The sequence below is a fragment of the Urocitellus parryii genome, chromosome 6 (assembly GCF_045843805.1).
Source record: "Urocitellus parryii isolate mUroPar1 chromosome 6, mUroPar1.hap1, whole genome shotgun sequence".
In the NCBI taxonomy this organism is placed as follows: domain Eukaryota; kingdom Metazoa; phylum Chordata; class Mammalia; order Rodentia; family Sciuridae; genus Urocitellus; species Urocitellus parryii.
In genome coordinates this window covers 47,181,586-47,209,476 of record NC_135536.1, presented here as the reverse complement: position 1 = coordinate 47,209,476, position 27,891 = coordinate 47,181,586, and the positions used below count along the sequence as shown (strand labels likewise).

General features: G+C 37.3%; 1 protein-coding gene and 1 pseudogene across 3 annotated transcripts in view; one reads left to right on the top strand and one right to left on the bottom strand.

The window, feature by feature from the left end:
- Nucleotides 1–245: 245 nt before the first annotated feature.
- On the top strand, nucleotides 246–662 carry LOC113200442 (arginine vasopressin-induced protein 1 pseudogene; annotated as a pseudogene).
- A 19,891-nt stretch (nucleotides 663–20,553) lies between these two features.
- Nucleotides 20,554–27,891, bottom strand: part of Prorp (protein only RNase P catalytic subunit) — a 146,951-nt gene continuing 139,613 nt past the window's right edge. For all 3 annotated transcript variants that reach the window (XM_026413718.2, XM_077799604.1, XM_026413716.2), the window contains exons 6-8: nucleotides 27,314–27,462; nucleotides 23,781–23,976; nucleotides 20,554–21,200 (exon numbers count right to left, since the gene is read on the bottom strand). In XM_026413718.2, the coding sequence (XP_026269503.1) occupies nucleotides 21,069–21,200; nucleotides 23,781–23,976; nucleotides 27,314–27,462 (477 nt within the window). In that variant the 3' untranslated portion in view covers nucleotides 20,554–21,068. The remainder of the gene's footprint in view (nucleotides 21,201–23,780; nucleotides 23,977–27,313; nucleotides 27,463–27,891) is intronic.

The window sequence follows — 27,891 nt, the reverse complement described above, 5'->3', positions numbered from 1 at the left end:
TTAAGAGCTTCCCACCTCGTTATTAAAAATAATACACTATTCACAGTAGGATTGTTTGTATTCGGCAAAAATTGGAAGCTATCCAAATGCTTATCAGTAAATGGACAAACTGTGGTATATTTATATTATAGAACATTATATAATAATACAAATGAATGAATTTGGGGAAACCTGACTGTTATTGAGGTGGCCTGGGCCAGCTCTGGACTGCGTGTAGCCTGCCTTGGGCAACCAGCGTGCTCACAATGGGCACCCCAGCCTCTGTAGTGAGTGAGCTGTCCTGTTGGCAGGCCCCCACTGAAGCCCAGGGCCACAGGCAGGCCTCGGCCAACATCTTCCAGGATGCTGACCTGCTGCAGATTCCAGGGCCTGTTTCAGTGCAGTGGGGACCAGGGGGCTGAGGAATGGCTCCAGATCCAGGAGTGTGCAGGAGAATACTGAATAGAGGAGGCCCCCCAGGCAGAAAGCCCAGGCTCAATTGCTACATCACTGCAGTTAACCTCTAAGTCCTGGAGCTCCGCTTCCCACTGGCTGGATGCACAGAGCACTGCCACTAAGACAGCCTCTAGTGAGCAGCATTGGAACTCAGGACAAGTGCCAGGATCTGCCAGAACTTTGGGGAACCAGGTCCCACAGGCTACCTCTATCAGATCAGACACTGATCCCAGGAAAGGTCTGGGAATAGCAGGATTTTCCCCAGGAATCATGGTGACTTTTGCCAAAGGCCTGGGAGGTGAAGAAGGGAGACCTGAGATAGGCAGCCCTGCAGGAAATAAATAAAGGAAAGCAAAAGGTGCTGCCACTAGTCTGCTCAATTCAACAGGACTGGAGCCTTCCAGTGGGCTCTGTATCATGTGAGATCCATTCTCACCAGAGTGGGGAGACAGAGACTGTTCCTGCCTCAGCTCTTCTCAATCCAACACTGTACTTGGGCTGCATGATATTCTCTTGGGAATCAAGTGATAGGCACTCAGAATGCAGTACCTTATCACTTCTGTCACTAATCTGCTGGCTGCTACTGTCACCCATAGTTCAGCAACCTGTCCCACACCCCCGGTGCTGTCAGGCCAGCATGAGAAAACCATGGTTTATTTAACAAATAAAACCATTTGCATAAAAATGAATGAAATATAACTTCTTGCAACAACATGGATTAACCTCACAAAATGTGGAATAAAAGAAACCATACATAAAACAGAAAATCCCAAATGATTCCATGTATACAAAATATAAAAACAGACAAAAACAAATTTATACTATTAGAAGACCTGTTACCTTTTTGGGGATAAGAAATGGAGGAGGAAATCATAAGGGGGCTTCTGGCAAAAAGCATTATGAACAGATTGTGATATAACTTGATTTTTGTTTTCCCATTCTGCCTTTGCTCTTTCTTCCTAGATGAAAAGTCTAGTAGCTGGGCACAGTAGTATAATCCCAGTGACTCAAGAGGCTGAAGCAGGAGGATTGTAAGTTCAAAGGCAGCCTCAGCATCTTAGTGAGGCCCTGTCTCTAAAATATAAAAAAAGGACTGGGGATGAATTGAGTGCAGCTGTGTTTAATCCCCTGTACTCAAAAACAAACAAACAAAAACTAGCAGTTCGGCTGGGAGTGGTGGCACACACCTGTTATTTCAGTGACTTGGGAGGCTGAGGCAGGAGGATTGCAAGTTCAAGGCCAGTCAGCAACTTAGTGAGACCCTTAGCAACTTAGCAAGACCCTGTCTCAAAATAAAAAAGGACAGAGGATGTAGCTCAGTAGTTGGGCTACCCCAGGACCAAAAAAAGTCTAGAGTTCCCATTACTTCTCTGTTCCCCTTAGATTGTACTATGCGTTGTACTATGCATTCATAGTACAATGTCACTTTAATAAATGCAGTCTTAATTCAGAAATTAGAATATCAGGTTCTATAACAACAAAAATTTCAAACAGCATTAGAGCATTCTACTCTGCCAGTTTAGATTGGCTAAAGCCTTCAGTGTAAATAGGTGGGAGCATGGTTGACTTTTCTTCCCTAATCATTCTTAGCTCAGTTCCTCCCCTACTTGCTTCTTTTCTTGCTCCAGCCAGGTGGATGATAAGCAGTAGAGGGTTAAGATGAGGAGAGGTGAGGGGTGGGTGACTTAATGCTTTCTAGGCCTAGCAAATGTTTAAGGCTGGTGTCTCAAGCCTGGCAAGTAATTAAAGCCTATGCTTCCTCTCTGGGCTACTTTTCTTGAAAACTTTTCAGTGGTTTTCTGGTGGGTCACTATGTCTTTATATCTAGGTAGTCATTTGCAGCTCCTTCCTCAATCCCTAGGCATCCATAAAGTTCCTTCTAGTTCAAGACAGCTCTAAGGCAACTCTCTTCCCAATGTTGGTACCCATATGGCTCTCAGGAAATAGGCAGTGAATGCCAATTTCAAGGCAGCAGCCTTCCCTGGCTTCCATCCCAATGCTTTTTGCCAGCCTTTCTGTCATCCTTTATATTTCCAGTCATACAGTCAGGCCCTATCTACAGTTCAACTTTCTCAGGCATCACCTCTCTGAGTCCCCCATACTACAAGCTCTAAATCCTAGTATGAAGACATGTTTCCTGGGGCCTTTTAGTTTAGAGGCACCCAAAGAACTAAGAGCATAGCAGCAGCTTTCTTTAAGGAAACATTTTTATCATTCTCCTTTCTCTGACTCCTTTATATCTTTGATCTGACTCAGAGAGCAGAGTTGTGAGACAGATTCTTCTTCATTCCTTTTGCAAAATCTATGTATGGGGTTCTGCCTCACACTCACCTGGGAATCAGGTTATCTACTGTATTTGTGCCTCAGTTCCTACAGAAGAGTCTTATTGTAATTCCCTATTATACATACTTTAAAAATTTCAGAGTATACAGATGATGAAGTGAAATTCATCTGCAACCTCAATACCCAGAGATACCTGTTAACATTTTGGAATCAATAAAATATCATTCATTTCAGATGTTTTCCTCTAAAACTATCTTCTTTCCTATTTAAAATATGGCATAGTTGCTTTTGTATTTATTCTATGCTAACACATGAAGTATTATTTTAATTACTGCAACATTTAAAACTGCTTATTTCTTCCTTCAATTTGAACAGTTACTTATTTCTAATTTTACTATTACCAGTAACACTATTACAAATTAATGAGTTGTTTCCAAAGTGAATGAATCTGAGTGTCCACAGGCTACCCAGGAAATGATGGTCAGTTGCAAATGTGGAATTGGAAAGAGACTAGGCATAGAGAGAGGTCCTTTGTGAAATTTCACTATGAAACTATCCCTGGGAAAGCACAGTTTTATTAGTCCAGAAGTCTGAAGGTATTTGCAAGTAGATGGGAAGGAGCCAGTGAAAAGGGATAACTGAAAGAACAAGATCCCAACTCAGCAAGGAGGGACAGTATGAAAGCAAGTAGAAAAGGAAACCTAGGAAAGAAAAGGGAGAAAAGCCTCAGGATAGGAAAGGATAAACATTGCTGAAGAGGCTCATGGCTTTCAGTTTCTAGTTAAGTTGTCTGCTGGGAATGAAAAATATGATTATGACTTAGAATCATGAGTGTTACCCTTTTTATTTTTAAAAAATAATTTTGGAGCTCAATGAGACCCTTACTACTTAAATTATGACCTGCAGCATTGGCATTACCAGGGACACCTGAATCAGAATTGACATATTTTTCTTTGGTGTTAAGCACACACTCTACCACTGAGCTATATCCTCACCTAAAACTGGCATTGCCGAGGTTGGCTTTGAACTCACTATCCTCCTGTCTTAGCCTCCTGAGCTGCTGGGATTATAGGCATGTGCCACCATGCCTGGCCCACAACTGGCATTTTAAGTAAGATCTCCAAGTGTTTCTGTGCCCATTAAAGTTTGATAAGTACTGCAACTGACCATCTCCTGGGTAGCCTGTGGCCACTCAGATTCATTCACCTTCGCCACTTAACAGGAGAAAAAATAAGAGCCTCAAATTAGTTGTTTTTCAAGTTAAGATTGTAAAGGAATTCAATGCAAAATGGATAAAAAGGACCTTCAAATGAGAGTGAAGTTCCAACAGCATAATTTCATGACTTTTTTTTAGCAATACTGTGGCATACAGGATTAAAGAAAGTAGAATGTGGCTACTCTACAGTAGGTCTGGAATTGAAAAGATGGACATAGGAGATGAAAAGAATGAAATTATTTGGACTGCTATTGAAGCAGTTCCTCATATGAATGCTTTGAGGGGTGGAGTGAAAAAGGTGGGGAGGAAGGAAGTAAAGCCAGATGGGGATGGGCAATAGAAGCCTGGTAGGCTTGGAAGGGACAGGCCCCAAAACTAGTCAAGGGACTGGTGGGTGAGTTGAAGAAGTAGGGCAGATAAGGGAGTCATAGTCCAAATGAGGAATTTCAAAGTTTGAAATCCTGAAATTAGAGCAGTTTTAGACAATTAAAGAGGTTCAGGATGGCCATTCACAGAGGGCCAAAAACCAAGAGTAGAAGAGGTTAAGAAACAAACAATGAGACCAGAACATGGATGGAGTTGAAATCTTTATGGAGTTAAATCTGCAGTAATACTGGCAAGGGAAGAAAAATGTATCCTATTAACATCTGTACAGTACAAACTGTTCAATACTGATTTCCTCACATAAACTTCCCTTGGTGTGTCAAGGAACAAAAAGAATCACATGACTTACTTAAAAAAAAAAAACAACTTCTTTATCGGTGTAAAGCAGCAGTTCTCATCAAAAACATGGTCTGATCAGAGTTTATTTCTTTAGGAGAAGAGATCAGAGGGCCTGATTTGGAAAATACCCATTTCATTAAGGATTTGACCACTCCTGCCAGAATGGACCAAGTGCCAAAGGACATGACCTTTAATTTGAGCCAATAGCTATTATCAGTGAGACAGCTTCCTGAAACACAAATTTCCTTCTGAACACAAGCAAACCTTGAGGAAAAATTTGAGTATAAAAATATGTGAATAGTATTTTATGGTATACAGCAATGCCGTAATTTAAGCTATTTGACTCCTTTTATGAATTTACATTTTATGATTACATAATAGAATACATAAGGAAGAAGTGGTAGAAGAATATAAGAACAAGAAAAAGTGTTCATTTTCTGTCAGATTAAAAAAATGTTACAAAGAAGTGTACACAGAATGATTCTTTTTTTAGAAAATGGATATACGAACAATAGTAATAGATGTCAGCTACGGAACAGGATTAAAAAAATGCAACTTTCGGTTCTAGGGCAAGGTCATTGAAAAGAAGAAACTTCAAGAACAATTTACTTTCAAATAATTATTATTGCCTATTAAAAAAGATGGACATAGGAGGTGATATACTATATTAGTATAGTACATCTTAGGTAACAAGTCTAGATGAGGAACTTACCTTTTCGAGGTCTTGCCATAGCTACCTCCAAAGGAACCTGTTTCATACAGGTGATGACTCTATCCCATTCTCCCAGCGCAGCACTCCACGGTGCTCTACAACAGCCAAATGGACAGAATTTTCAGGAATTCTATTTACATGTATCGGGACACTGATGTTCTTCTATTCTGATGTTGTCATAAATACCACAAGAGATCTCCTTTAATAATGGACTTTAGGGCTGAGGATACAGCTCAGTTGGTAGAGTGCTTGCCTTACATGCAGAAGATCTTGGGTTCAATCCCCATCACCATAAAAAAAAAAAAAAAAGACTTTAGGCCAGGTATGGTGGCGAACACATGTAATCCAATCAATTTAGGAGGCTGAGGCAGGAGGATTGAGAGTTCAAGCCTTAGCAATTTAGTGAGACCCTGTCTCAAAAAATAAAAAGAGCTGGGGATCCCTGGTTTCAGTCACTGGTACAAAAACAAAACAACAACAAAAGGTCTTTAAATACATAGATGTGAGCATTTCTGGGCCTAGTCATGAACACAGGAAGGAGAAAGATAAGGGGGGAAAAGGCAGGAGAACAAAGGAAGCCTAGACATATAAAAAGGGCAGAACACCTCGCTTCTTAGGATACCAGGATACCAGCAATGGCCCATTTCTCCCTCCCAGGAGAAGTCTATGTTACCCCTTTTAAAATAAACCCTGCTTTATATGCTTGAAAAAAAAATAAAATAAATACATAGATGTGAACTGGACTTGAAACCTAATAATGTTCTAACTAGCTCAGTTGAGAGTGATGAGACAAAGTGACTTAGTCTTTTAAAAATGAATTTATTTCTCTAACATACTGGGGATTAAGGAACCTATCAGTGATTTTTTAAGTATTTGCTTCTTAAACAAGATTTTAAATAGCATCAAAGAGATAACTGGAGAAGTCATTTCAATGTGGTTGAAATGAACTCCATAGCAAATTTCTCGTGAGAGCCACCAAAAAAACCTTCACGTTACTGCTATTTATAAGCAATTACTGGGGCTGGAGTTGTAGCTCAGTGGTAGAGTGGTTGCATAGCATATGTAAGGCACCAGATTTAATACTCAGCACCACATAAAAATAAAGGCATTGTGTTCATATACAACTAAAATATTTTAAAAAACTATTAAAAAAGAAAATTATCATAGTTATCTGAATAACCCAATCTATTTGACTAGAGTATACTTCTGAGGATACTCTGCTAGCAAAAAAAAAAAAAAAAAAAAAATTCAGCTGCCTCAGTGACTAGATAATTATCTTCCTGTTTATTTCAGTTGCTCACTTGAAGCAAGTTGTGTATATTGTAGTCTCTGGAGGCATTTGCCAGATCAAATATTGTCAATGAAAAACAAAACTAGGGAAAACTTCAGAAATCTTCAAACAGCATAAAATGGAGATGATTTGAGAAAATTAAAGACTATTTTCAAGACTTATTAAATTTACTTCTCTGTATTGCCTCTTGTGTTTTCTTTCATTCTACTATTTTCTGACTTTCTCTAAGCAGATCTCTGAATGGAACCCTATTTATATAGCATAGACTTAAGTAGAGTGCTTAAGGGATGAGATAAGCAGTCTTCTTTCCTTTCTGCCCCCTTCCAAGTGCCTTTTATTAACTTTTTTTTTTTTTTTGGTGGTGCTGGGCCTTGTGCATGCAAGACAAGCACTCTACCAACTGAGCTATATCCCCAGCTTCCTGTCTTACTCTTGCTCCCCTCCTCCCGGCAGTAGGGCTACCAGCTCTATTGATGCCTCATTCCCACTAGTCCTTATTCTTTCATGCAATCCCCACCTAGGATTGGCCGAGTTAGCAGATATTAAAACAGGATATCAGATAATGTGAATTTCCAGTTGACAGTATTGTTAGCAGAAACATGTCCCTGGAATATTTGGGACATATTTCTTCTAAAATAAAATATTTACCTGAAATTCAAATTTTACTGGGAGTCCTGTATTTTTCTGGCAATCCTGCTTCCTCCTTGTGGGCTACAGGAAGCTCTAGCAGATGCCTAGTTTCTCTGTTACTAGGCAGCTGTTCTAGAATCCCAGAACAGACTGCATAAGTTTCATTCTGAAAGAATGTCCAAACTTCAGTACCACCATTGCATAACAGTGCTCTATACTCTATATTCCCAGTCATTCCCAAAAGGGTTCCCTTAAAGACTTCTTTTTAAAATTTTTTTTAAATTATTTTTTTTAAGAGAGAGTGATAGAGGGAGAGAGAGAGAGAGAATTTTTAATATTTATTTTTTAGTTATCGGGGGACACAACATCGTTGTTTTTATATGTGGTGCTGAGGATCGAACCGGCCCGCACGCATGCCAGACGAGCGCGCTACCGCTTGAGCCACATCCTCAGCCCTAAAGACTTCTTTGTAAATTCCAAATTGATGAAGGTTGGGGAAAAAATATCAGATCTGGACTCTATTTAGCTTTGTCCCAATTGCCCTGATAATTTTAGTTTTTAGTAAATGAAGAGTCCCTATATTAAATCAGAATTCAGGTGCCTATATCTAGTAAACCCTTGCTTTTCATTCTTGCTTTAGAATGAAGCTATCAGGACCTGGGTGAGGGTGGTTTCACCTGTAATCCGTCAGATAATCAGGAGGGTTAGATAGGAGTTTTAGGTTAGTCTGAATAACAAACATAGTGATACGCTTTCTCAAAAAAAAAAAAAAAAAAAAAAAACCCAAAAAACAAAAAAACAAACCTACCAGGGAAGAAGAGTCTAATGTGAACTTTTTCAATAGTTTTTTGTTTTTGGTGGTGCTGGGGATTGAACACAGGGCCTTGTACATGCTAGGCAAGCACTCTACCAATTAAGTTATATCCCCATCCCTACAATAGATTTTATAGTACCATAGGACAATTAAAATAAGTGAAAAATCTGCTAAAAGGTCAAGGAAGCAGTAATTATATTTAAATGCAAATTTAAAGAGAAACAATAGTTGTAGAAAAGGCCTTTGACAAAATTTAGCATCCAATCATGATAAAAGCATTGAAGAAACTAGGGATACAAGGAATCTACCTCAACATCATAAAGGCTATATGTGAAAAACTCAAAGCCAACTCAAAAATAAATGGGGAGAAACTGAAAGCATTTCCTTTAAAATCTGGAACAAGGCAAGGATATCCACTCTCACCACTCCTATTTAATTAGTGCTATAAATTCTAGCCAGAGCAATTAGGCAAGAGAAGAAATAAAAGAAATAAAATAAAATAAATAAAAAAAGAAAAAAGAAAAGAAATAAAATAATAAAAAAAAACATGAAAGGAAGAAGTCAAATCATCACTGTTTGCAGATAATATGATCCCATACTTAGAAGATCTGAAAAAAATTTAAAATACCACCAAAAGACTGCTATAGCTAATAAGCAAATATGGCAAAGTAGCAATTTACAAAATCAATAAACATAAATCAAGAGCTTTCCTATATATAACCAACAATGAAACTGCAGAGAAAGAAATCAGGAAAACGAAGGAGGTGAATGACTTCAATGAAAAGACTACAATGAAAACTTTAGAACATTGAAGAAAGAAATTGAAGACTTCAGAAGATGGTAAGACCTGCCAAGTTCATGGATAGGCAGACTTAATATTGTTAAAATGGATATACTATAAAAGGCAGTGTACAGATTCAATGCAATCCCCACCAAAATACTATTGATGTTTTTCACAGAACTAGAAAAAACAGTCCTAAAATTCAATTGGAAGAATAAAAGACCCAGAATAACCAAAGCAATTCTAAGCTAAAAAAGCAATGGTAAAGGTATCACAATACCACAGTATCCTGTATTTCTATCTGCTAACTCTGACCAATCCTAGGTGGGGATTGCACAAATTATACCACAGAGCTATAATCACAAAAACTGCGTGGTACTAGCATAAAAACAGAAACATAGACAAATGGTACAAAACATAAGACACAGAGACAAACTCACACATCTACATTCATCTGATCCTTGACAAAAAAATTCATTGGAGAAAAGACAGCCTCTTAAACAAACGGTGCTGGGAAAACTGATTATCCATATGTGGAAAAATGAAACTAGACCTTTATCTTCACCCTGCATAAAAATCAACTCAAAATGGATCCAAGACCTTGGAATTAGACCTGAAACAATGCGATTCAAGGTAAACACTCCAGCATATATACAAAGGCAATAACTTTCCCAACAGGACCCCTAAAGTTCAGGAAATAATGCTGGGAGTTAACAAATGGGATGCCATCAAATTAAAAAACTTTTGCACAGCAAAGGAAACAATTAGGAATGTGAAGAGGGAACCTATAGAATGAGAGAAAATCTTCACTAGCTACTCTTCTTACAGAGGATTAATACCTAGAATACATAAAGAACTCAAAAAACTTACACCCAAAATTAAAATAACCCAACTAATAAATAGGAAAATGAATTGGACACTTCTCAAAAGAAGAAAAACAAATGGTCAAGAAATATATGAAAAAGTGTTCAACATCATTAACATAAGGAACTGCAAATCAAAACTATACTGAGATTTCATCTTGCACCAGTCAGAATGATAATCATAAAGAATACAAATAATAATAAATGTTGGACAGGATGTGGTGAAAAAGGAAGACTTTTACACTGTTGGTGGGATTGTAAAATTAGTACAAGCACTATGGAAATCAGTATGAAGGTTCCCCAAAAGACTAGGCATGAGGGGCTGAGGTTGTGGCTCATCAGTAGAACACTTTCCTAGAATGTGAGATGCCCTGGGTTCAATCCTCAGCACCACATAAAAATAAAATAAATAAATAAAATATTTTTAAAAAGATTAAAAAAAAAGACTAAGCATGAAACCACCATATGATCCAGCTATACCACACCTCAGTATTTATCCTAAAAAATTAAAGTCATCATACTACAGTGATACCTTCATATCCATGTTATAGCAGCTCAATTCACAATAGCCAAACTACAGAACCAGAATAGGTATACATCAATGGATGAATAGATAAAGAAAATGTGGAATATATACATAGTGGAGTTTTAAGTCAGTCATAAAGAAAAGTGAAATTATGTCATTTGAAAAAAATGGATGGAGCAGTGACACTTATGTTAAGGAAAATAAGCCAAACTCAGAAGGTTAAAGGTTGTTAAGTTTTCTTTCATTGTGGAAGCTAGAGAAGAAAAAGGCAAAGAAGGAGATGGGTTGGGGATCTCATGAAAATCAAAGTGAGATCAGTAGAGGAAAGGAAGGTCCCACTCCATGGAGGGAGAGAAGTACTGGACAGTGATACTGTCCAACTTAATATTGTTATATTGTGTGCATGTATGGATATGTAACAACAAATCTCATCATTATGTACAACTCTAATGCACCAATAAAAATATGGGAGAAATTTAAAGAGAAAATTAATTTAATATGAATAGGCACATCAGATGAGGTAGTCCCAATGGAGCCCTGAGAGAATAAACTCTGGCTTCTTAAGATTTTATTTACTGGATCTGAGAACAGCAGGAAAAAAAGACTAAATTCTGGAGGGCAGAGGGAAGGACAAAGTATTTGGGAATAACTGCAAATATTTCTAAAGAATATTCCCTTTTTAAATTAAATTTCCTTAGTTTCAAGTGGTAGAATCAATACTCTTCCAAAGCCTTCAATGTATGAGTGACTTTAAAAATACTATCAATCCTCCCAGCAGATCAGGAGGTTGAGGCAGGAGGATCACAAGTCCTAAGCCAGCCTCAGCAATTTAGGGAGACCCTGCCTCTAAATAAATAATAAACAAACAAACAAATAAATAGAATAAAAACAGGCTGGGGATTTGGCTCAGTGGTTAAGTACCCCTGTTTCAATATTTAGTACCAAAAAAATAAATAAAAACTATTAATTCAGAGCATATCTTTTTAAGGAATTCCTTCTTTTAACTGTATCTTGGCTCTTGGTTACAGACAGGTAGCTTTTGTTTCATTGAGGTGAGCAGAATACAAACGGACAGCCTAAGTGCTTGGTTCCACTGCCTTCTCTAAGAGACACCTACCCTCCCCAGGGTCAATGCAGCAGTGTGATTTACTCTAAGAAGCCCTACAAAGTTCCTCCTATTCCTGGAAGAGAACAGATGCACCTCAATTAACTGCAAGCAGGAGTTAGAATTCTGTTTATGAACAGCATTAGAGTTTTAAAGAATGTAATTTCTCTTCCACAGTGTTGCGCATTCATGAGTCATTCAGGATTCTTCGACCCTTGAAGTACGCTCGTTTCCTTCTACTTTTTCTTTTCCCTTCTCTTATGTGGCTTATGATAGTTTCTAAACCTAAGTATGGGGTGTATTGTCTGAGTTTTTATGAACGCCTCTAGTTTAAATCAAGTGTTGTGTAGAGGAAAGTATGTTTGACTGGGAATCCAAGAGGCAGGTCATATGTCTCAACTAACTATGGGATTCAAGGAAGTTACATCATCATCTTTTTGGGTCTGTTTTTCATCTCTAAAATGTGGCTATTGTACTTAATGCTACTCAAGGTTCACCCCTACTCTAAAATTCTAGGATTCTCCTTGTATCATCCCCAAACTCTATGTGCTTCTTTTTTGGGGGAATTTGCATTAGGTTTTTATGTTAAGAGTACAATTTTTCATATCTTTGTATATAGAGTATGTTCACGCCAATTCATTCTTTTACACATGTACTTTCTTTTTTGCATTACAATTCTTATTACACATATATACCACAATTTTTCGCATCTGTTAATAAGGTTTTTTTTTTTTTAAGAGAAAGAGAGAGAGAGAGAGAGAGAGAGAGAGAGAGAGAGAGAGAGAGAGAGAAAGAGAGAAAGAGAGAGAGAGAAAGAGAGAATGAGAATGAGAACTTTTTTTAATATTTATTTTTTAGTTTTTGGTGGACACAACATCTTTGTTTGTATGTGATGCTGAGGATTGAACCCTGGCCACACGCATGCCAGCGAGCGCTCTACCACTTGAGCCACATCCCCAGCCCTGTTAATAAGGTTTTTTAAAAATTTATTTATATATAACAGCATGCATTAGGTTTTTAAATGAACTTAAGAAATGCTTTAAACATTTTTTTTCTTGTAACTAGGATAATTCCAGGTGTGGTAGTACACTCCAGTAATCCCAGTCACTTGGAGGGTGAGACAAGAGTACTGTCAAGTTTGACATCAGCCTTGGCAAGGTAGTGAGACCCTGTCTTACAGTAAAAAAGGTTGGGGGTGTGGCTCAGGGGCAGAGAGCTTCTAGGTTCAATCCCAGTCTGTCTATCTCTCTCACACACACACACAAACACTCACAGATTAGCTTGCTGGAAGCACTATATTCTAGGTATATGTGGGCTCTTATATGTGTACTTAAGTATGTATGTAGTTTACATAAAACATGTAGGTTATGAAATTTAGAAAATATGCAGATTGGATTTATGAGAGCTTTCTAATCCTTAGCATCTTTCAGTGCTCTCAATTTACCAAACATTTTCCTGGAAAGCTCTTCTGTCTAGGCAAGAAGTAGTGTTGAATCCTATTAGTGGGCAAGAAGATAAAATAACCTCTGTACATAATACACAACCTACTTATACACGTGTATTGGTTTTGTGTAAATGAAGTCATCGTTTATTTCATGCAAATAATTATCTTTTATACGCTAACATACATTTTTGAGGTATATGTAAATGTATCAATTTTAAGAGTTTAGTGTGAGTTTTAGGATATATATATATATATCTCCTAATACACACACACACACACACACACACACACACACACACACACAGGAACCTATGTTACCATTACCATTACCAATATATAGAACTATCACCCATAGAAAGTTTTCTTATGTTACTTTTCTCATGGAACTACTATTCTGATTTTTAATCACCAGATTAGTTTTGCCTGTTCTTAAATATTAAATCGTACATTTATATGTGAAATGGAAAAAAGTGTCATAATGGGTAGATGTGCACATTTTCAGCTGAAATCAAGGGCCAGTGAGGTGTAAACTGGCTAGTGAGAGGGTAAAACTGATAGGCACCTATTAAAACTTAACTACATTGTTAAACTCAGTTAAATTTGATTAAATCTAAAAGTTTTTGTATACTTTAGAAATCCCTCATGCTAAGTGATGGTATTAATAACGTTCACTGCCAATTGCAGTGGTATACACTGTAGTCCTGGCTACCTGGAAATCTGAAGCAGGAGCATCACTTGAGTCTAGGAGTCCTGGGCCAGCCTGGGCAACACAGAAAGAACCCTGGGATGTCTCTTAAAAATATTATTTTTTGAGGAGTCTCAAGATGGTGGGCCAGAGGGAGGCAGCATTTTATGTTGCTCTGTGATCCAGATCTCACCTGGTTGAATATTGCATCTCTGAGAGTGTTAGATGAACCCTATATAGCTGCTCTCCACAGAAATCACCAGCGCTGTGACCCTGTGCAGGCTTCTGGGCCTCAGAGTGACCCAAAGCCCCAAGTTCCAGCCTATGCAAGGCTCAGCAAGCGCCTTAACAGAATCACCTATCAACACATCTGCAGATTTTCAAGACTTCCATCCGCTCCCACGCAGGTCACTCAGCTGCTACCTATCCACAGCATGACACCATTGCCCCCGCCCCCCTCACCAGACACACTGGCAATGAAAGCAGACCACCACCATCTTGGCTTAACATTCTCACCATATTAGGTGGGGGCAGTTGCCAGATTGGATCTCCAGCGTCCAGGTACCAGGTTTCCAATCTTCTCCCCTCTCCAGCAGTAGCTGCCCAATACAGGTGTGCAGTGTGACCAGGGAGCCACCCACGGGAGCCTCAGGGGTGAGAAGTTCCTCAATTGGGAACTGCTAGGGGAGAGGGAGATAAGACTAAAGTTTGGAGCCTAACAGAGAGACCAGGAACTGGGAAATCTCCAGGCAAGAGAGGGAGATACTACCAGGCGCTCAAGTCATACAAGTGGTCCCCAAAAGAGACGAGTGAGGTGCAGTCTCCCCACAGGGACTGTCAGGTGCCACTCCCTGCATCCAGGCTCCCTGTGCCTGGACCAGTCTTCCCACCCAGGTTATCTCCACCATCCAGTGGGCAGAAACAACAGCTTACAAAAGATGACCCCATCTATTGGATGAGAAGAGAAGAAGGAAAGATATGGATCTCTAAAGGTAACTACAACCCTGGTTTCTACCTTCAAATTTTTTGTTTGTTTTTTCTCTTCTACCCCTCTATCCTCCAGCCCTCACATCCCCAACATATGTGAAACCAAGAACTTTGCATGATATAGGACTTTGAGGACTGAGTCATCTGAATAATATAGAGGTGTTGTATATGCCCTTATTTTTCTTCTTTCATTTTTCTTTCCCCCTTCAAATTTTACTGTTTTAACATCTGTATTTTTCTAAATACATGTGTGTTTTGTTTTATGTACTCTACCGTCATCCCACGTACTTGCCTACCCTAAATTACTTCCTGTCTATTCTCTTGCTACTAACCCTCTTCATTAGATTTCTCCTTCACACTTATTAACTCTATATCCTCACATCCTACCTCCTCATCATATCGTCCTATGCCCCACCCCCAGTATATTGTCCATCATCAGAAACTGTAAACCTTTTTACAAAACTATTACATTATCTAAAATATAATCAATATTTTAGATAATAATTGTGAATCCAACATTTCTGTACATTGAGACTAAACTATAAACATCTTAATAACAACAAATTGTTCAGTATATTGTTGATATTGGGATCTATTAACATTGTTCTTCCCCACAAAGGAGAGGTCTTGGAACCTTACAAGAATACTACAAACTTATAGGGTAAAAACAATAACAATCTGGACCCACAGAGCTGGAAGGGAAGACACATGAGCAATATGAAAAGACAAGGGAAGAAAGTGCCCCAAACACATGAAGACAACACATCATTAGAATCATTTGCAGCCACAGCAGAAAAATGACAAAGAAGAGGAGTTTAGGATGTACACAGTTAAAATGTTCTGTGAACTCAAGGAAAATATAAGAGAGCAAATACAGGCAGTGAAAGATCACTTCAACAGGGAGCTACATAAACAAATACAGGAAGCAAAAGATAATCTTAACAGGGAGATTGAGGTTCTAAAAAAACAAAACAAAACAAACAAACAAACAAACAAAACCCAGAAATCCTTGAAATGAAAGAAACAATAAACCAAATTAAAGGCTCAAATGAAAGCATCACCAACAGAGTGGACCACTTGGAAGATAGGACATCAGACAATGAAGACAAAATGTATAATCTTGAAAAGAAATTAGACCACACAGTGATAATGGTAAGAAACCATGAGCAGAACATTCAAGAAATATGGGATAGCATAAAAAGACCAAATTTAAGAGTTATTTGGATAGAGGAAGGCATAGAGGTCCAAACCAAAGGAATGAACAATCTATTCAATGAAGTAATAGCAGAAAACTTTCCAAACATGAAGGATGAATTGGAAATCCAAATTCAAGAAGCCTACAGGATGCCGAATGTACAAAATCACAACAGATCCACACCAAGGTACATAATAATGAAAATGTCTGACATACAGAATAAGGAGAGAATTTTAAAAGCCACAAGAAAAAAGAATCAGATTACATATAGGGGAAAACCAATTAGGATAATGGCAGATTTTTCAACACAAACCCTGAAAGCTAGAAGATCCTGGAACAATATATATATCAAGCTCTGAAAGAAAATGGGTGCCAACCAAGAATCTTGTATCCAGCAAAATTAAGCTTTAGATTTGAAGATGAAATAAAAACCTTCCATGATACACAAAAGTTAAAAGAATTTATAGCTAGAAAACTGACACTACAAAATATCCTTGGAAAAATATTCCATGAAGAGGAAACAAAAAACAACAATGAAAATCAGCAGAGGGAGGTAGGAAAAACTAATCAAAGAGGAAAATCAAGTTAAATAACAAAAATAAACAAATATGGCTGGGAATACAAACCATGTCTCAATAGTAACCCTGAATGTTAATGGCTTAAATTTACCAATCAAAAGACACAGGCTAGCAGATTGGATTAAAAAAGACCCAACAATATGCTTCCTCCAGGAGACTCATCTGATAGGAAAAGACATACACAGATTGAAGGTGAACGGTTGGAAAAAAATCATACCACTCACATGGACTGTGGAAGTAAACAGTGGTTTCCATCCTCGTATCAAATAAAGTAGACTTCAAGCCAAAGTTAATCAAAAAGGATAAAGATGGACATTACATACTGCTCAAGGGAACCATACACCAACAAGACATTGCAATCATAAATATATATGCCCCAAACAATGGTGCAACTGTGTTCATCAAACAAATTCTTCTCAAGTTCAAGAAGAATTGATCACAACACAATAATCTTGGGTGACTTTAACACATCTCTCTCAGCACTGGATAGATCTTTGAAACAAAAGTTGAAAAATATTTCAACCTGCTTCAAGTGGATACACTTTCTTCTCAGCAGCACATGGATCCTTCTCTAAAACAGACCATACACTGTGTCGCAAAGCAACTCTTTGCAAGTACAAAATAGTAGAGATACTACGATGCATTTTATCAGATCATAATGGAATGAAATTGAAAATCAATGACAAAATAAAAAATAAAAATTACTCCAACACCTGGAGACTAAACAATATGCTACTGAATGAACAATGGGTAGCAGAAGACATCAAAGAGGAGATTAAAAAATTCTTAGAGGTAAATGAGAACATAGACACAACATATCAAAATCTCTGGAACACTATGAAAGCAGTTCTAAGAGGCAAGTGCACTACATGGAGTTCATTCCTTAAAAGAAGAAAAAGTCAACAAACAAATGACCTCACATTACATCTCAAAGCCCTAGAAAAAGAAAAACAAATCAACAGCAAAAGTAGAAGGCAAAAAATAATTAAAATTCGAGCTGAAATCAATGAAATCGAAGAAGAAACAATTGAAAAATTGTCAAAACAAAAAGTTAGTTCTTTGAAAAAATAAATAAAGTTGACAGACCCTTATCTACGCTAACGAAGAGAAGGAGAGAGAGAACTCAAATTACCAGCATATGTGATGAAAAAGGTAACATCACAACAGACACTACAGAAACACAGAGGATAATTAGAAATTACTATGAAAACTTATACTCCAATAAAATAGAAGATATTGAAGGCATCGATAAATTTCTTAAGTCATACAACTTGCCCAGATTGAATCAGGAAGATATACAAAATTTAAACAAACCAATACCAAGCAATGAAATAGAAGACGAAGACGCCATCAGAAGCCTACCAACCAAGAAAAGCCGAGGACTGGATGGATACACAGACGAGTTCTACAAGACCGTTAAAGAAGAACTAATACCAGTACTCTTCAATTTATTTCAGGAAATAGAAAAAGAGGCAGCACTTCCAAACTCATTCTATGAGGCCAATATCAACCTGATTCCAAAACCAGGCAAAGACACATGAAAGAAAGAAAACTTCAGACCAAATATCTTTAATGAACACAGATGCAAAAATTCTCAATAAAATTTTGGCAAATCGAATACAAAAACATATCAAAAAGATCATGCATCATGATCAAGGGGGATTCATCCCAGGGATGAAATGTTGGTTCAACATAAGAAAATCAATAAATGTAATTCATCACATTAACAGACTCAAGATAAGAATCATATGATCATCTCAATAGACGCAGAAAAAGCATTTGACAGTACCCCTTCATGTTCAAAACACAAGAAAAACTAGGCATAACAGGAACATATCTCAACATAATAAAGGCTATCCATGCTAAGCCCCCGACCAACATCATTGTAAATGGAGAAAAATTGAAGGCACTCCCTCTAAAAACTGGAATAAGACTGTGATGCCCTCTTTCACCACTTCTATTTAACATAGTTCTTGAAACACTGGCCAGAGCAATTAGACAGATGAAAGAAATTAAAGGGATATATATAGGAAAAGAAGAACTTAAATTAGCACTATTTGCTGACGATATGATTCTATACCTATAAGATCCAAAAGCTCCACCAGAAAACTTATAGAATAAATGAATTCAGCAAAGTAACAGTTTATAAAATCAACACCCATAAATCAAAGGCATTTCTGTACATAAGTGACAAATCCTCTGAGAGGGAAATGAGGAAAGCTACCCCATTTACAATAGCATCAAAAAAAAAAAAAAACAACAAAAATTTGGGAATCAACAAGAGAGGTGAGATCTATACAATGAAAACTACAGAACCCTAAAGAAAACCCTAAAGAATCAAAAAAGATCTTAGAAAATAGAAAGATCTACCTTGCTCTTGGATAGGCAGAATTAATATTATTAAAATGACCATACTACCAAAAGCACTATACAGATTTAATGCAATTCCGATCAAAATCTCAATGGCATTCCTCATAGAAATAGAAAAAGCAATCGTGAAATTCATCTGGAAAAATAAGAGATCCAGAATAGCTAAAGCAATCCTTAGCAGGAAGAGTGAAGCAGGTGGCTTCACTATATCAGACCTTAAACTATACTACAGAGCAATAGTAACAAAAACAACATGGTATTGGTATCAAAACAGACTGGTAGACCAATGGTACAGAATAGAGGATGCAGAGACTAACCCACAAAATTACAATTAACTTATATTAAACAAAGGCACCAAAAACATGCATTGGAGAGAAATCAGCCTCTTCAATGAATGGTGCTGGGAAAACTGGAAATCCATATGCAACAAAATGAAATTAAACCCCTATCTTTCAACATGCACAAAACAGAACTCAAAGAGGATCAAGGACTTAGGAATTAAACCAGAGACTCTCCATCTAATAGAAGAAAAAGTAGGCCCTAATCTTCATCATGTAGGATTAAGCCCCAACTTCCTTAATAAGATTCCTATAGTGCAAGAATTAAAACCAATAATCAATAAATGGGATGGACTCAAACTAAAAAGTTTCTTCTCAGCAAAAGAAACAATCTGTGAGGTGAATAGAGAGCCTACATCTTAGGAGCAAATTTTTACCCCTCACACAGATAGAGCACTAATTTCTAGGGTATATAAAGAACTCAAAAAGATAAACACACACACACACACACACACACAAAAAAACAATAAATGGGCCAAGGACATGAATAGAAACTTCTCAGAAGAGGATATTCAATCAATCAACAAATATATGAAAAAATATTCATCATCTCTAGTAATTAGAGAAATGCAAATAAAAACTACTCTAAGATACCATTTCACTCCAGTCAGAATGGCAGCTATTACGAAGACAAACAACGTGTTGGCGAGGATGTGGGGGAAAAGGCACACTCATACATTGCTGGTGGGACTGCAAATTGGTGTAGCCAATATGGAAAGCAATATGGAGAATCCTTGGAAAACTGGGAATGGAACCACCATTTGACCCAGCCATCCCTCTCCTTGGTCTATACCCAAAGGATTTAAAAACAGCATACTACAGAGACATAGCCACATCAATGTTTATAGCAGCACAATTCACAATAGCTAAACTGTGGAACCAACCTAGGTGCCCTTCAGTAGATGAATGGATTAAAAAATGTGGCATATATACACAATGGAATATTATTCAGCAATGAAAGAGAATAAAATCATGGCATTAACAGGTAAATGGATGGAGTTAGAGAAGATAATGCTAAGTGAAGTTAGCCAATCTCAAGAAAACAAATGGCAAATGTTTTCTCTGATATAAGGTGACTGACTCATAGTGGGGTAGGGAGAGGGAGCATGGGAGGAATAGACGAACTCTAGATAGGGCAGAGGGGTGGGGGAGGAAGGAAGAGGGCAGGAGGTTAGCAATGATGGTGGAATGTGATGGACATCATTATCCAAAGTACATGTATGAAGACACAAATTAGTGTGAACATACTTTATATACAGAGATATAAAAAATTGTGTTCTACATGTGTAATAAGAATTGTGATGCATTCTGTTGTTATGTATTTAAAAAATTAAAGCAATTAAAAATATTATTTTTCATAAAATATTGAAACCAATTTGGAAAAGGGCTTATAATTTGGATTATAGCACGAACAAAAGGGCTGGAAATATAGCTTAGTGATAGAGTGCTTGCATAGCATATAAGAGGCCATGGGTTTGACCCCCAGACCCACAAAAATAATTATTTAAAAAAGCATTTATTTTAAAATAATTATTTTAATTAACTTAATTAAATGAAGAAGAAATAATTGGTGGGAATGGAAGGTGAAGTCAGAAGCAGCAAAATGGATACTAGAAGAACTATCTGTCCTCCAAGCTAAGTGGAATAGCTGACCCCATGGTTTAGGCTTCATTAAGTTCCTCAATTCTGGATAAGCCTCCAAAAGCAAATGTTAGTGGAAAAAATGCAGCTAATTAGAAAAGATATTATGTATCATTTACTTAAAATAACAATGTATTGACATAAACCAATAGAACCAAACAGTATTAATAAAACCCTTTTATCTTCAGGACAGAGGCAATGCTCTAAGTGAGCATTAAACAGCTCTGAAGCTGCCGGGCACTCCCCTCATCTTAGGAGGCTGAGGCTCTCAACTTAGTGAGACCCTATCTCAAAATAAAAAACAAAAAAGGCTGGGGATGTATCTCAGTGGTAGAGTGCCTCTGGGTCTAATCCCAGTGCTAAAAAACCCCACAAAACAATAAAAACACCAGAGCTCTGATGCTAACAAAGGAGGGCACCAAACACAAATTTAGCATAGGGGTAAGAGTCTTTATGTCTTTCGGTGAAGACAAAGCCATTTGGTTGGCACTTCATAGGAATATCTTTCCACCAGGTCTTCATCATATGGTATGTGCCAGGAGTCTCCAGTTGTTTGCACAACTGTGTCATAGGTGAGAATATGCTGTTGAATTAAAAAGAGAAACAAACATTGAGAATAATGATAAAGGGCTACCCAGCTATTTCCCTTTCTTTTCAGACAACTTCTCAATTTACTTTGGAAGAGTAGTCACTGTCTTAACAATGGATTTTCAAAGAGCAGCTAATTCAGTGATGATGAATGTTGGAAGATTGATATTAGGGAAAATTTTCAAATATATGAAGATAGAGAAATAGCATAATGAACTCCCACATACTCAGCTTCAATCATTATCAACTTACAACTAATCTTATTTTATCCATACCTTACCAACTTCCTTGCCATATCCCTCTACAGCCAAAATTATTTGGAAGCAAATTTCAGATATCATTTCTTCTGTATTACTTCATTGTATAGCTCCAAAAGATAAGGATTTATTTTTGTAAGTGTAAGATCAATAAAATTATTACATTTAAGAAGTAATAATAACTGGCTGGAGATATAGCTCAGTGATAAGGCATATCATATCATATGCTTAGCATGTACAAGGTCCTGTTTTCAATCTCAACACACACACACACACACACACACACACACAGAAGAATGTACACAGAAAACTAAAAAATAAATATTAAAAAAATTCTCTCTCTTAAAAAATAAATAAATAAATAAATTCTTAATATCATCAAATTTCTACTGCTTATATTTTCCTGATTATTATATGTACATATATTTCATGATTTGTTTGAATAGAAATTAAACTAAGGTAATTACATTGTGACAGTGAGATACCTCTTATTTCTCTTTCAATCTAGAGGCAATTTTTCCCATCCCACCTCTGTTTTTCTTACACCTGCTTTTCTTTTTGTTGTTGTTTGTTGATTTCAGAGGAAATCAGGTCAGTTGTCCTGTATCTTTCTCATAATACAGCCCTGATTTTACTGACTGAGTCTCTGTGGTAAGTATTTGATACTTATTTCCTGTAAACTTGTTGTTTTATAAATTTTTATGTATTTTTAAAATTTACAAATAAAAATTATTGTATATAGCAGTGTTTTGAAATACTTCCACATTGGGGAATGGCCACATCAAGCTAATTAACATATGAATTATCTATTTATCACTTTTTGTAGTGAGAACACTTAAAAATCTATTAGCAATTTTCAAGGATCTAATATGATGTGCCAGGTGTGGTGGCACACAAAGGTAATCCTAGCCACTCGGGAGACTGAGATAGGAGGATTGCAAGTGCAAGACTAGGCAATTTAGTGAGACCCTATCTCAAAATAGAATATTTTTTAAAGGCTGGGGGTATAATTCAGTGGTAGATTATCCTTGGATTAAACCCCCAGTATCATATACACACACAAAAAAGAATGTGTTGTTGTTAACAATAGTCAATCATCATATCGTACAATAAATTTCATAAACTCCTACTATCTAACTGAAACCTTGCATTTTTTTTGTCCCACATCTCCTGATTTTTATGATTTTTGACCATCAGAACAACGGGCCAATGTATTTCTCTTTATTCTTTTCTCTCCTTTTTTTTTTTTTTTTTTTGGAGTGGGGCTTGAACACTCATTCTACCTCTGAGCTACATTCCTGGCCTTTTTTGGAGGGGGGTGTACCGGGGCTTGAAGTCAGAGGCACTCAACCACTGAGCCACATCCCCAGCCTTATTTAGGGTCTCACTGAGCTGCCTAGTGCCTCGCTGTTGCTGAGGCTGGTTTTGAACTTGTGATCCTCCTATCTCAGCCTCCTGAGCTGCTGGGATTACAGGCGTGAGCCACTGCGCCTGGCTCCCAGCCCTTTTTATATTTTATTTTGAGATAGGGTCTCACTAAATTGCTGAAGCTGGCCTCAAACTTGTGGTCCTCTTGCCTCAGCTGCCCGAGTTACTGGGATTACAGGAACATGCCACCATTTCTAACCAATATATTTTTCTGTAATAATTCTCCTTTGGATTTTTTTCCCTTTGCTTTCACAACAGGCATTTCTGTGCTATAAGTATCTAAACTGCCTCAGAAATGATTTTAAACAGGAAAAATTAGTTACTCAGCAAAAGTAAAAGTATGACAAATGTAGGGATAAGAATTTTGAAGCTGGGTGTGGTGGTGCATGCCTGTAATCCCAGCAACTCAGGAGGCTGAGGTAGGACTGAGAGTTCAAAGCCAGCTTTAGCAACATAACAAGGCCTTAACCAACTCAGTGAGACCCTGTCTCTAAATAAAATGCAAAAAAAGGGCTGGGGATATGGCTCAGTGGTTAAATGCCCCTGGGTTTGATCCCCAGTAACCCCCACAAAAAAGAATTTTGAGTCATTGCAAATAAATAGGGAAATGAAAAACCCATGTAAGAAGTCATAATTGATTACAAAATTAAAGTCACAACAAATGGCATCCCAGGTGTTTCAATATATCAGTTAATTTGGGGGATGACCTACAAGAACTTTTGCTCTGACAGACGCTCTGTTTCCAGGAATTAGCAAACAGCAAATACCAGAGTAAAACAACAACAAAGCATCTAGAGCTTTCAATTAATTACAACACTTTTTTAAACAATGCTACATTCTTACTATATGTTTGACTTTGTTAACATTGTACATAGAGAACAGATACATACCTGAAAGGTTATTTTTGATCCTGGAAACCTATTTATAATTGCCAACTGATGTCCTTGCTGCCACTTAAAGAATAGACGTTGGGTCTTGATATCAGCTAGACAGGCCTTGTGGTCCCGCATTAGGTCTTTTGTGATAAACTTGCAGTGATTCCCCGAATTCAGTGTGGCATATAGAAGGAATGGATCATCTTCTGAGCTGAACCAGTCATAAGAAAGGACAGAATCAAATACACCCCAGGAGACAGAGGACAGCATTTTTCACCAAGCATTTTACTTATTTTCCTACTTTTCTTAGAGGTGCCTCTGAATTCCTGACAGACATAATCTCAGTGATACTTAATAAACCACCTGGAAGTCCTTAGCTGGTAAGCAATACTATCTAGAATCCACACGGAAAGCTGAGGGGAGAGGATAGTAGTGTCTGGGACTCTTTCAACTCAATGGGGCTAACAATTTTCTTTTTACACTTAAAAGCTGGTTCTTTGTGGACATTTTTCCTATTTGCCTCACTTACCACAAAGTACACAGTTTTTAAATTTTTCCTCACTCAAATTCAAGAAACATCCAAAATAGTACTAGGACAAGATGACACTTTCTTTGTAAGCCACCAAATAACTGGCTAGTCCCAAATCTGAAACTGTTATCTCAAAGCAGCTTGTGGGCAGTCACTAGGATCAGCACTGGATGATGACTCCTGCTTTGAGAAGAACCAGTGATTCAGAGTATCCAACAGATTGTCAAACTTAGCACTTACTTTTCATGTGTGTGGCAATAACTACCTTGGCTCAGTAAATTCGGACTAACCTGCGATATGGATGCTTTTTGCCTTAATTTAAAAGACCCAAATAGGACCACTTAAAATTCACCTTACACTAAAGGAGTTCAAGTGAAATGACTGGAATCTGCTGTAAAAATCCCCGGCGGGGGGGGGGGGGGGACAGATTGGGAAAAAAAAACACAAAAAGAAAATGTTGGGAGATGTATGGAACAAGATTAGCAAAATGATGGTAATTATTGGAGGTGGGTGAGAATTACATGGGAATTCACTGTACATACTATTTTTCTACTTTATGTTTGAAAAGGCTTCTTTGGTACATTAGTAGAAATTAGAGACATATTAAAAAATTAAATATTCACAAAGGGGAATGAAGGGAAGAGGGTGTATAGGAAAGATAGTAGATGAATTGGACATAACTTTCCTATGTTCATATATGAATACGTGACCAGTGTAACTCCACATCATGTACAATCACAAGAATGGGAAGCTTAAAACCATATATGCCATATATGTATAATATGTCAAAATACATTCTACTGTCAGGTAAAACTAAAAATAACAAAAAATTTTAAAAAATTAAATATTCAAATTCAGAGACACAGAAGGTCAGTGAATCAGCCTTTACAACTGAGTTTGGAACTTCAGCTGGTACTGTAAACACCTGCTGCAAAACCAAATAGTGAGACTAACTTCCAACAGACTTCTTGGTTATAATACTGCATTTATCCAATTCTTTCAAACAAGAAAAATAATAATGATGGGCTAGGACTGTAGCTCAGTGTCAGAGCACTTGCTTAGCATGTGTGAGGTGCTGGGTTCGATCCTTAGCACTGCATAAAAAACTGAACAAATAAAGGCATGCTGTCCATCTATAACTACAAAAAAAATTCTTAAAAAAAGAAAAATAATAATGATGATGACAGCAACTAAGATATATGCTTTCCATGTATTTTGTACTGTACAAACAGTTTAACATGTATAATTTATAAGTACTGTCTCAAATAACCTTCCCAATATCATGAAGATTACATATGAAGAAAGGAAGACCCAGAGAAAGGAATACCTCTCCCAGATGGGAAGTGGTAGGGCTATAATCTGAACCAAGCATGCACTCCTAATGACTACTAATGTTGCCTACAGTGACTGCATGAAGAGGATCTGGTCTTCTTTTGGAGAAATGGAAGCTCCTTTGCCTAGCAAAAGAAAAAAAGGGACTTGGTTTGGAATTCAGATGAGGAGTTGGCCTCCTGCTTCATGCAAAGAGAGTCATTTTACCTTTTTAGGAATAAATACTTTGGGGAATACTAACAAACCTGGAGGCTATCACATTGGAACTAATGAAACCTAGGCTTAGGGCTGAGGCACACACATAATCATCATCCAAAGCAAAGTGAGAAATAAATTTTTGTTATTAGCCTAACTAGTATGAAAACCTAAATGCACATTAAAAGTTCATATGTACTATTGAAGATTTGTACTCCTCCTGGTTAGCTGCTTTATTTTTACTTCATGGACAGTCTACATTTTTTTTTTTTTTTTTTACTGACCATGTTCCCCATATTTTTTTGGCTTCATAAGAAGCTATGGCTCAGTAGCAAATTTCTCTTTATATTCAGGATAAAATCTAAGCCCCTTGTATATCTACCAGGACCCATAAGATCCTCTGTAATGTGGTCCCTGACTTTTCTATTATCTCAAAACTTAAATAATTCCCCTGTTGCTGTTCCAGCCAGTTCACATGGTCCTCTTACTTTATTCATAAATGCCAATTTTGCAGGGTGCAGTGTGTACACCTGTAATTCCAGCAACTCAGAAGATTGAGGCAGGAGAATTGCAAATTTGAGGCCAACCTCAGCAACTCAGTGAGACCCTATCTCAACATAAAATAAAAAGAGCTGGGGATGTATCTCAGTGTCAAAACATCTCCAGATTTAATCCCTAGTACCAAACAAAAATCTAAGTTTAGGGCTGGGGATGTGGCTCAAGTGGTAGCGCGCTCCCCTGGCATGCGTGCGGCCTGGGTTGGATCCTAAGCACCACATACAAACAAAGATGTTGTGTCCATCAAAAACTAAAAAATAAATATTAAAAAATTCTCTCTCTCTCTCATTCTCTCTCTTTAAAAAAAAAAAAAAATTAAGCTTATTCCTGCCCTAGGACTGTTGGTTTTTTTTGTTTTTTGTTTTTTTTTTGGTGGTACCGGGGATTGAACACAAGGGCAAAGAAGCTCTACTAGTGAGCTAAATTTCCAGCCCTTTCCCCAGGGGCCTGCTAAATTACTCAGACTGACCTCAAACTTGCCATTCTCTTGCCTCAGCCTACTGAGTAGCTGGGATTATAGGCACATGTACAGTGGCTTTGTAAATGTTTATGTTTCCTTCCTACCATTCCATGTTCCCAGCAGATTTACCCGCTCACAAAGGTCTTTCCTGATCACTTCAACCATTACCCTTTGATCTAACCCCTACCTAATCTCATTCTACTTTGTGTTATATTGCATTGACCACTGCCTAAAATGATATTACCTAATCTCACCCCTGATTTATCTTCCTCCTATTTCTCTTTTCCTGATATCTCTTTTATCCTCATCTATTTAAGTTTCTTCTGTTGTAGAAATTATATTTTGTAGCTGCATCAAAAATTTTTTTGAATAAGGTATGTACATATACATCCATTTTAAAATTGCAAAAGCAGGTAACACACAAGCAGATGACTAGAGCCTAGTGTAATTTACCTTTTAATCTCCATTACTTACATGTCATCAGCAAAAAAACAGCTGGCTTGCTTTTGCACTTTTTCCATCTCATCCTTTCTCCACCGGAAACGCTGTGTTAGCATGTGCTTCCGGCCCAGGACCAGCAGTTGCAGATTCTGTTTGGCTAGTTGAGAAACTACACCCAAGAGCTAAAAAACACAAAACCAGCATCCAAAAGGGTCAAGAGAAAAATCTCAAGTAAGTGGAGTGATTTTTCTACCTGGTCATCTTAATGCTTAGGTTCTGTTTTCTGAAAAGCGGGTAAGAAAACAGCCCTTACTAATTTTCAATCTTCGAAAGCCTGAGGAAAATGCTTTCTTATTACAAATTAATGTATAATACTGACCACAGGTCATGCTACACTAGATCCAGGAGTGGATTCCTAAACAGAGCTGTGTCTGGTTGTTTTTATTTACACACATAAAAAAAAAAAGGAAACTATAATACACATACATATATTTATATATAACTAAATATATACATATATGCATATATGTGTATGAGTGTGTGCATGCATATTTATTTAGTTAGTTTAAAATAAACTGAGTTATCTAGAACCTATGGCAGGCATTTATACT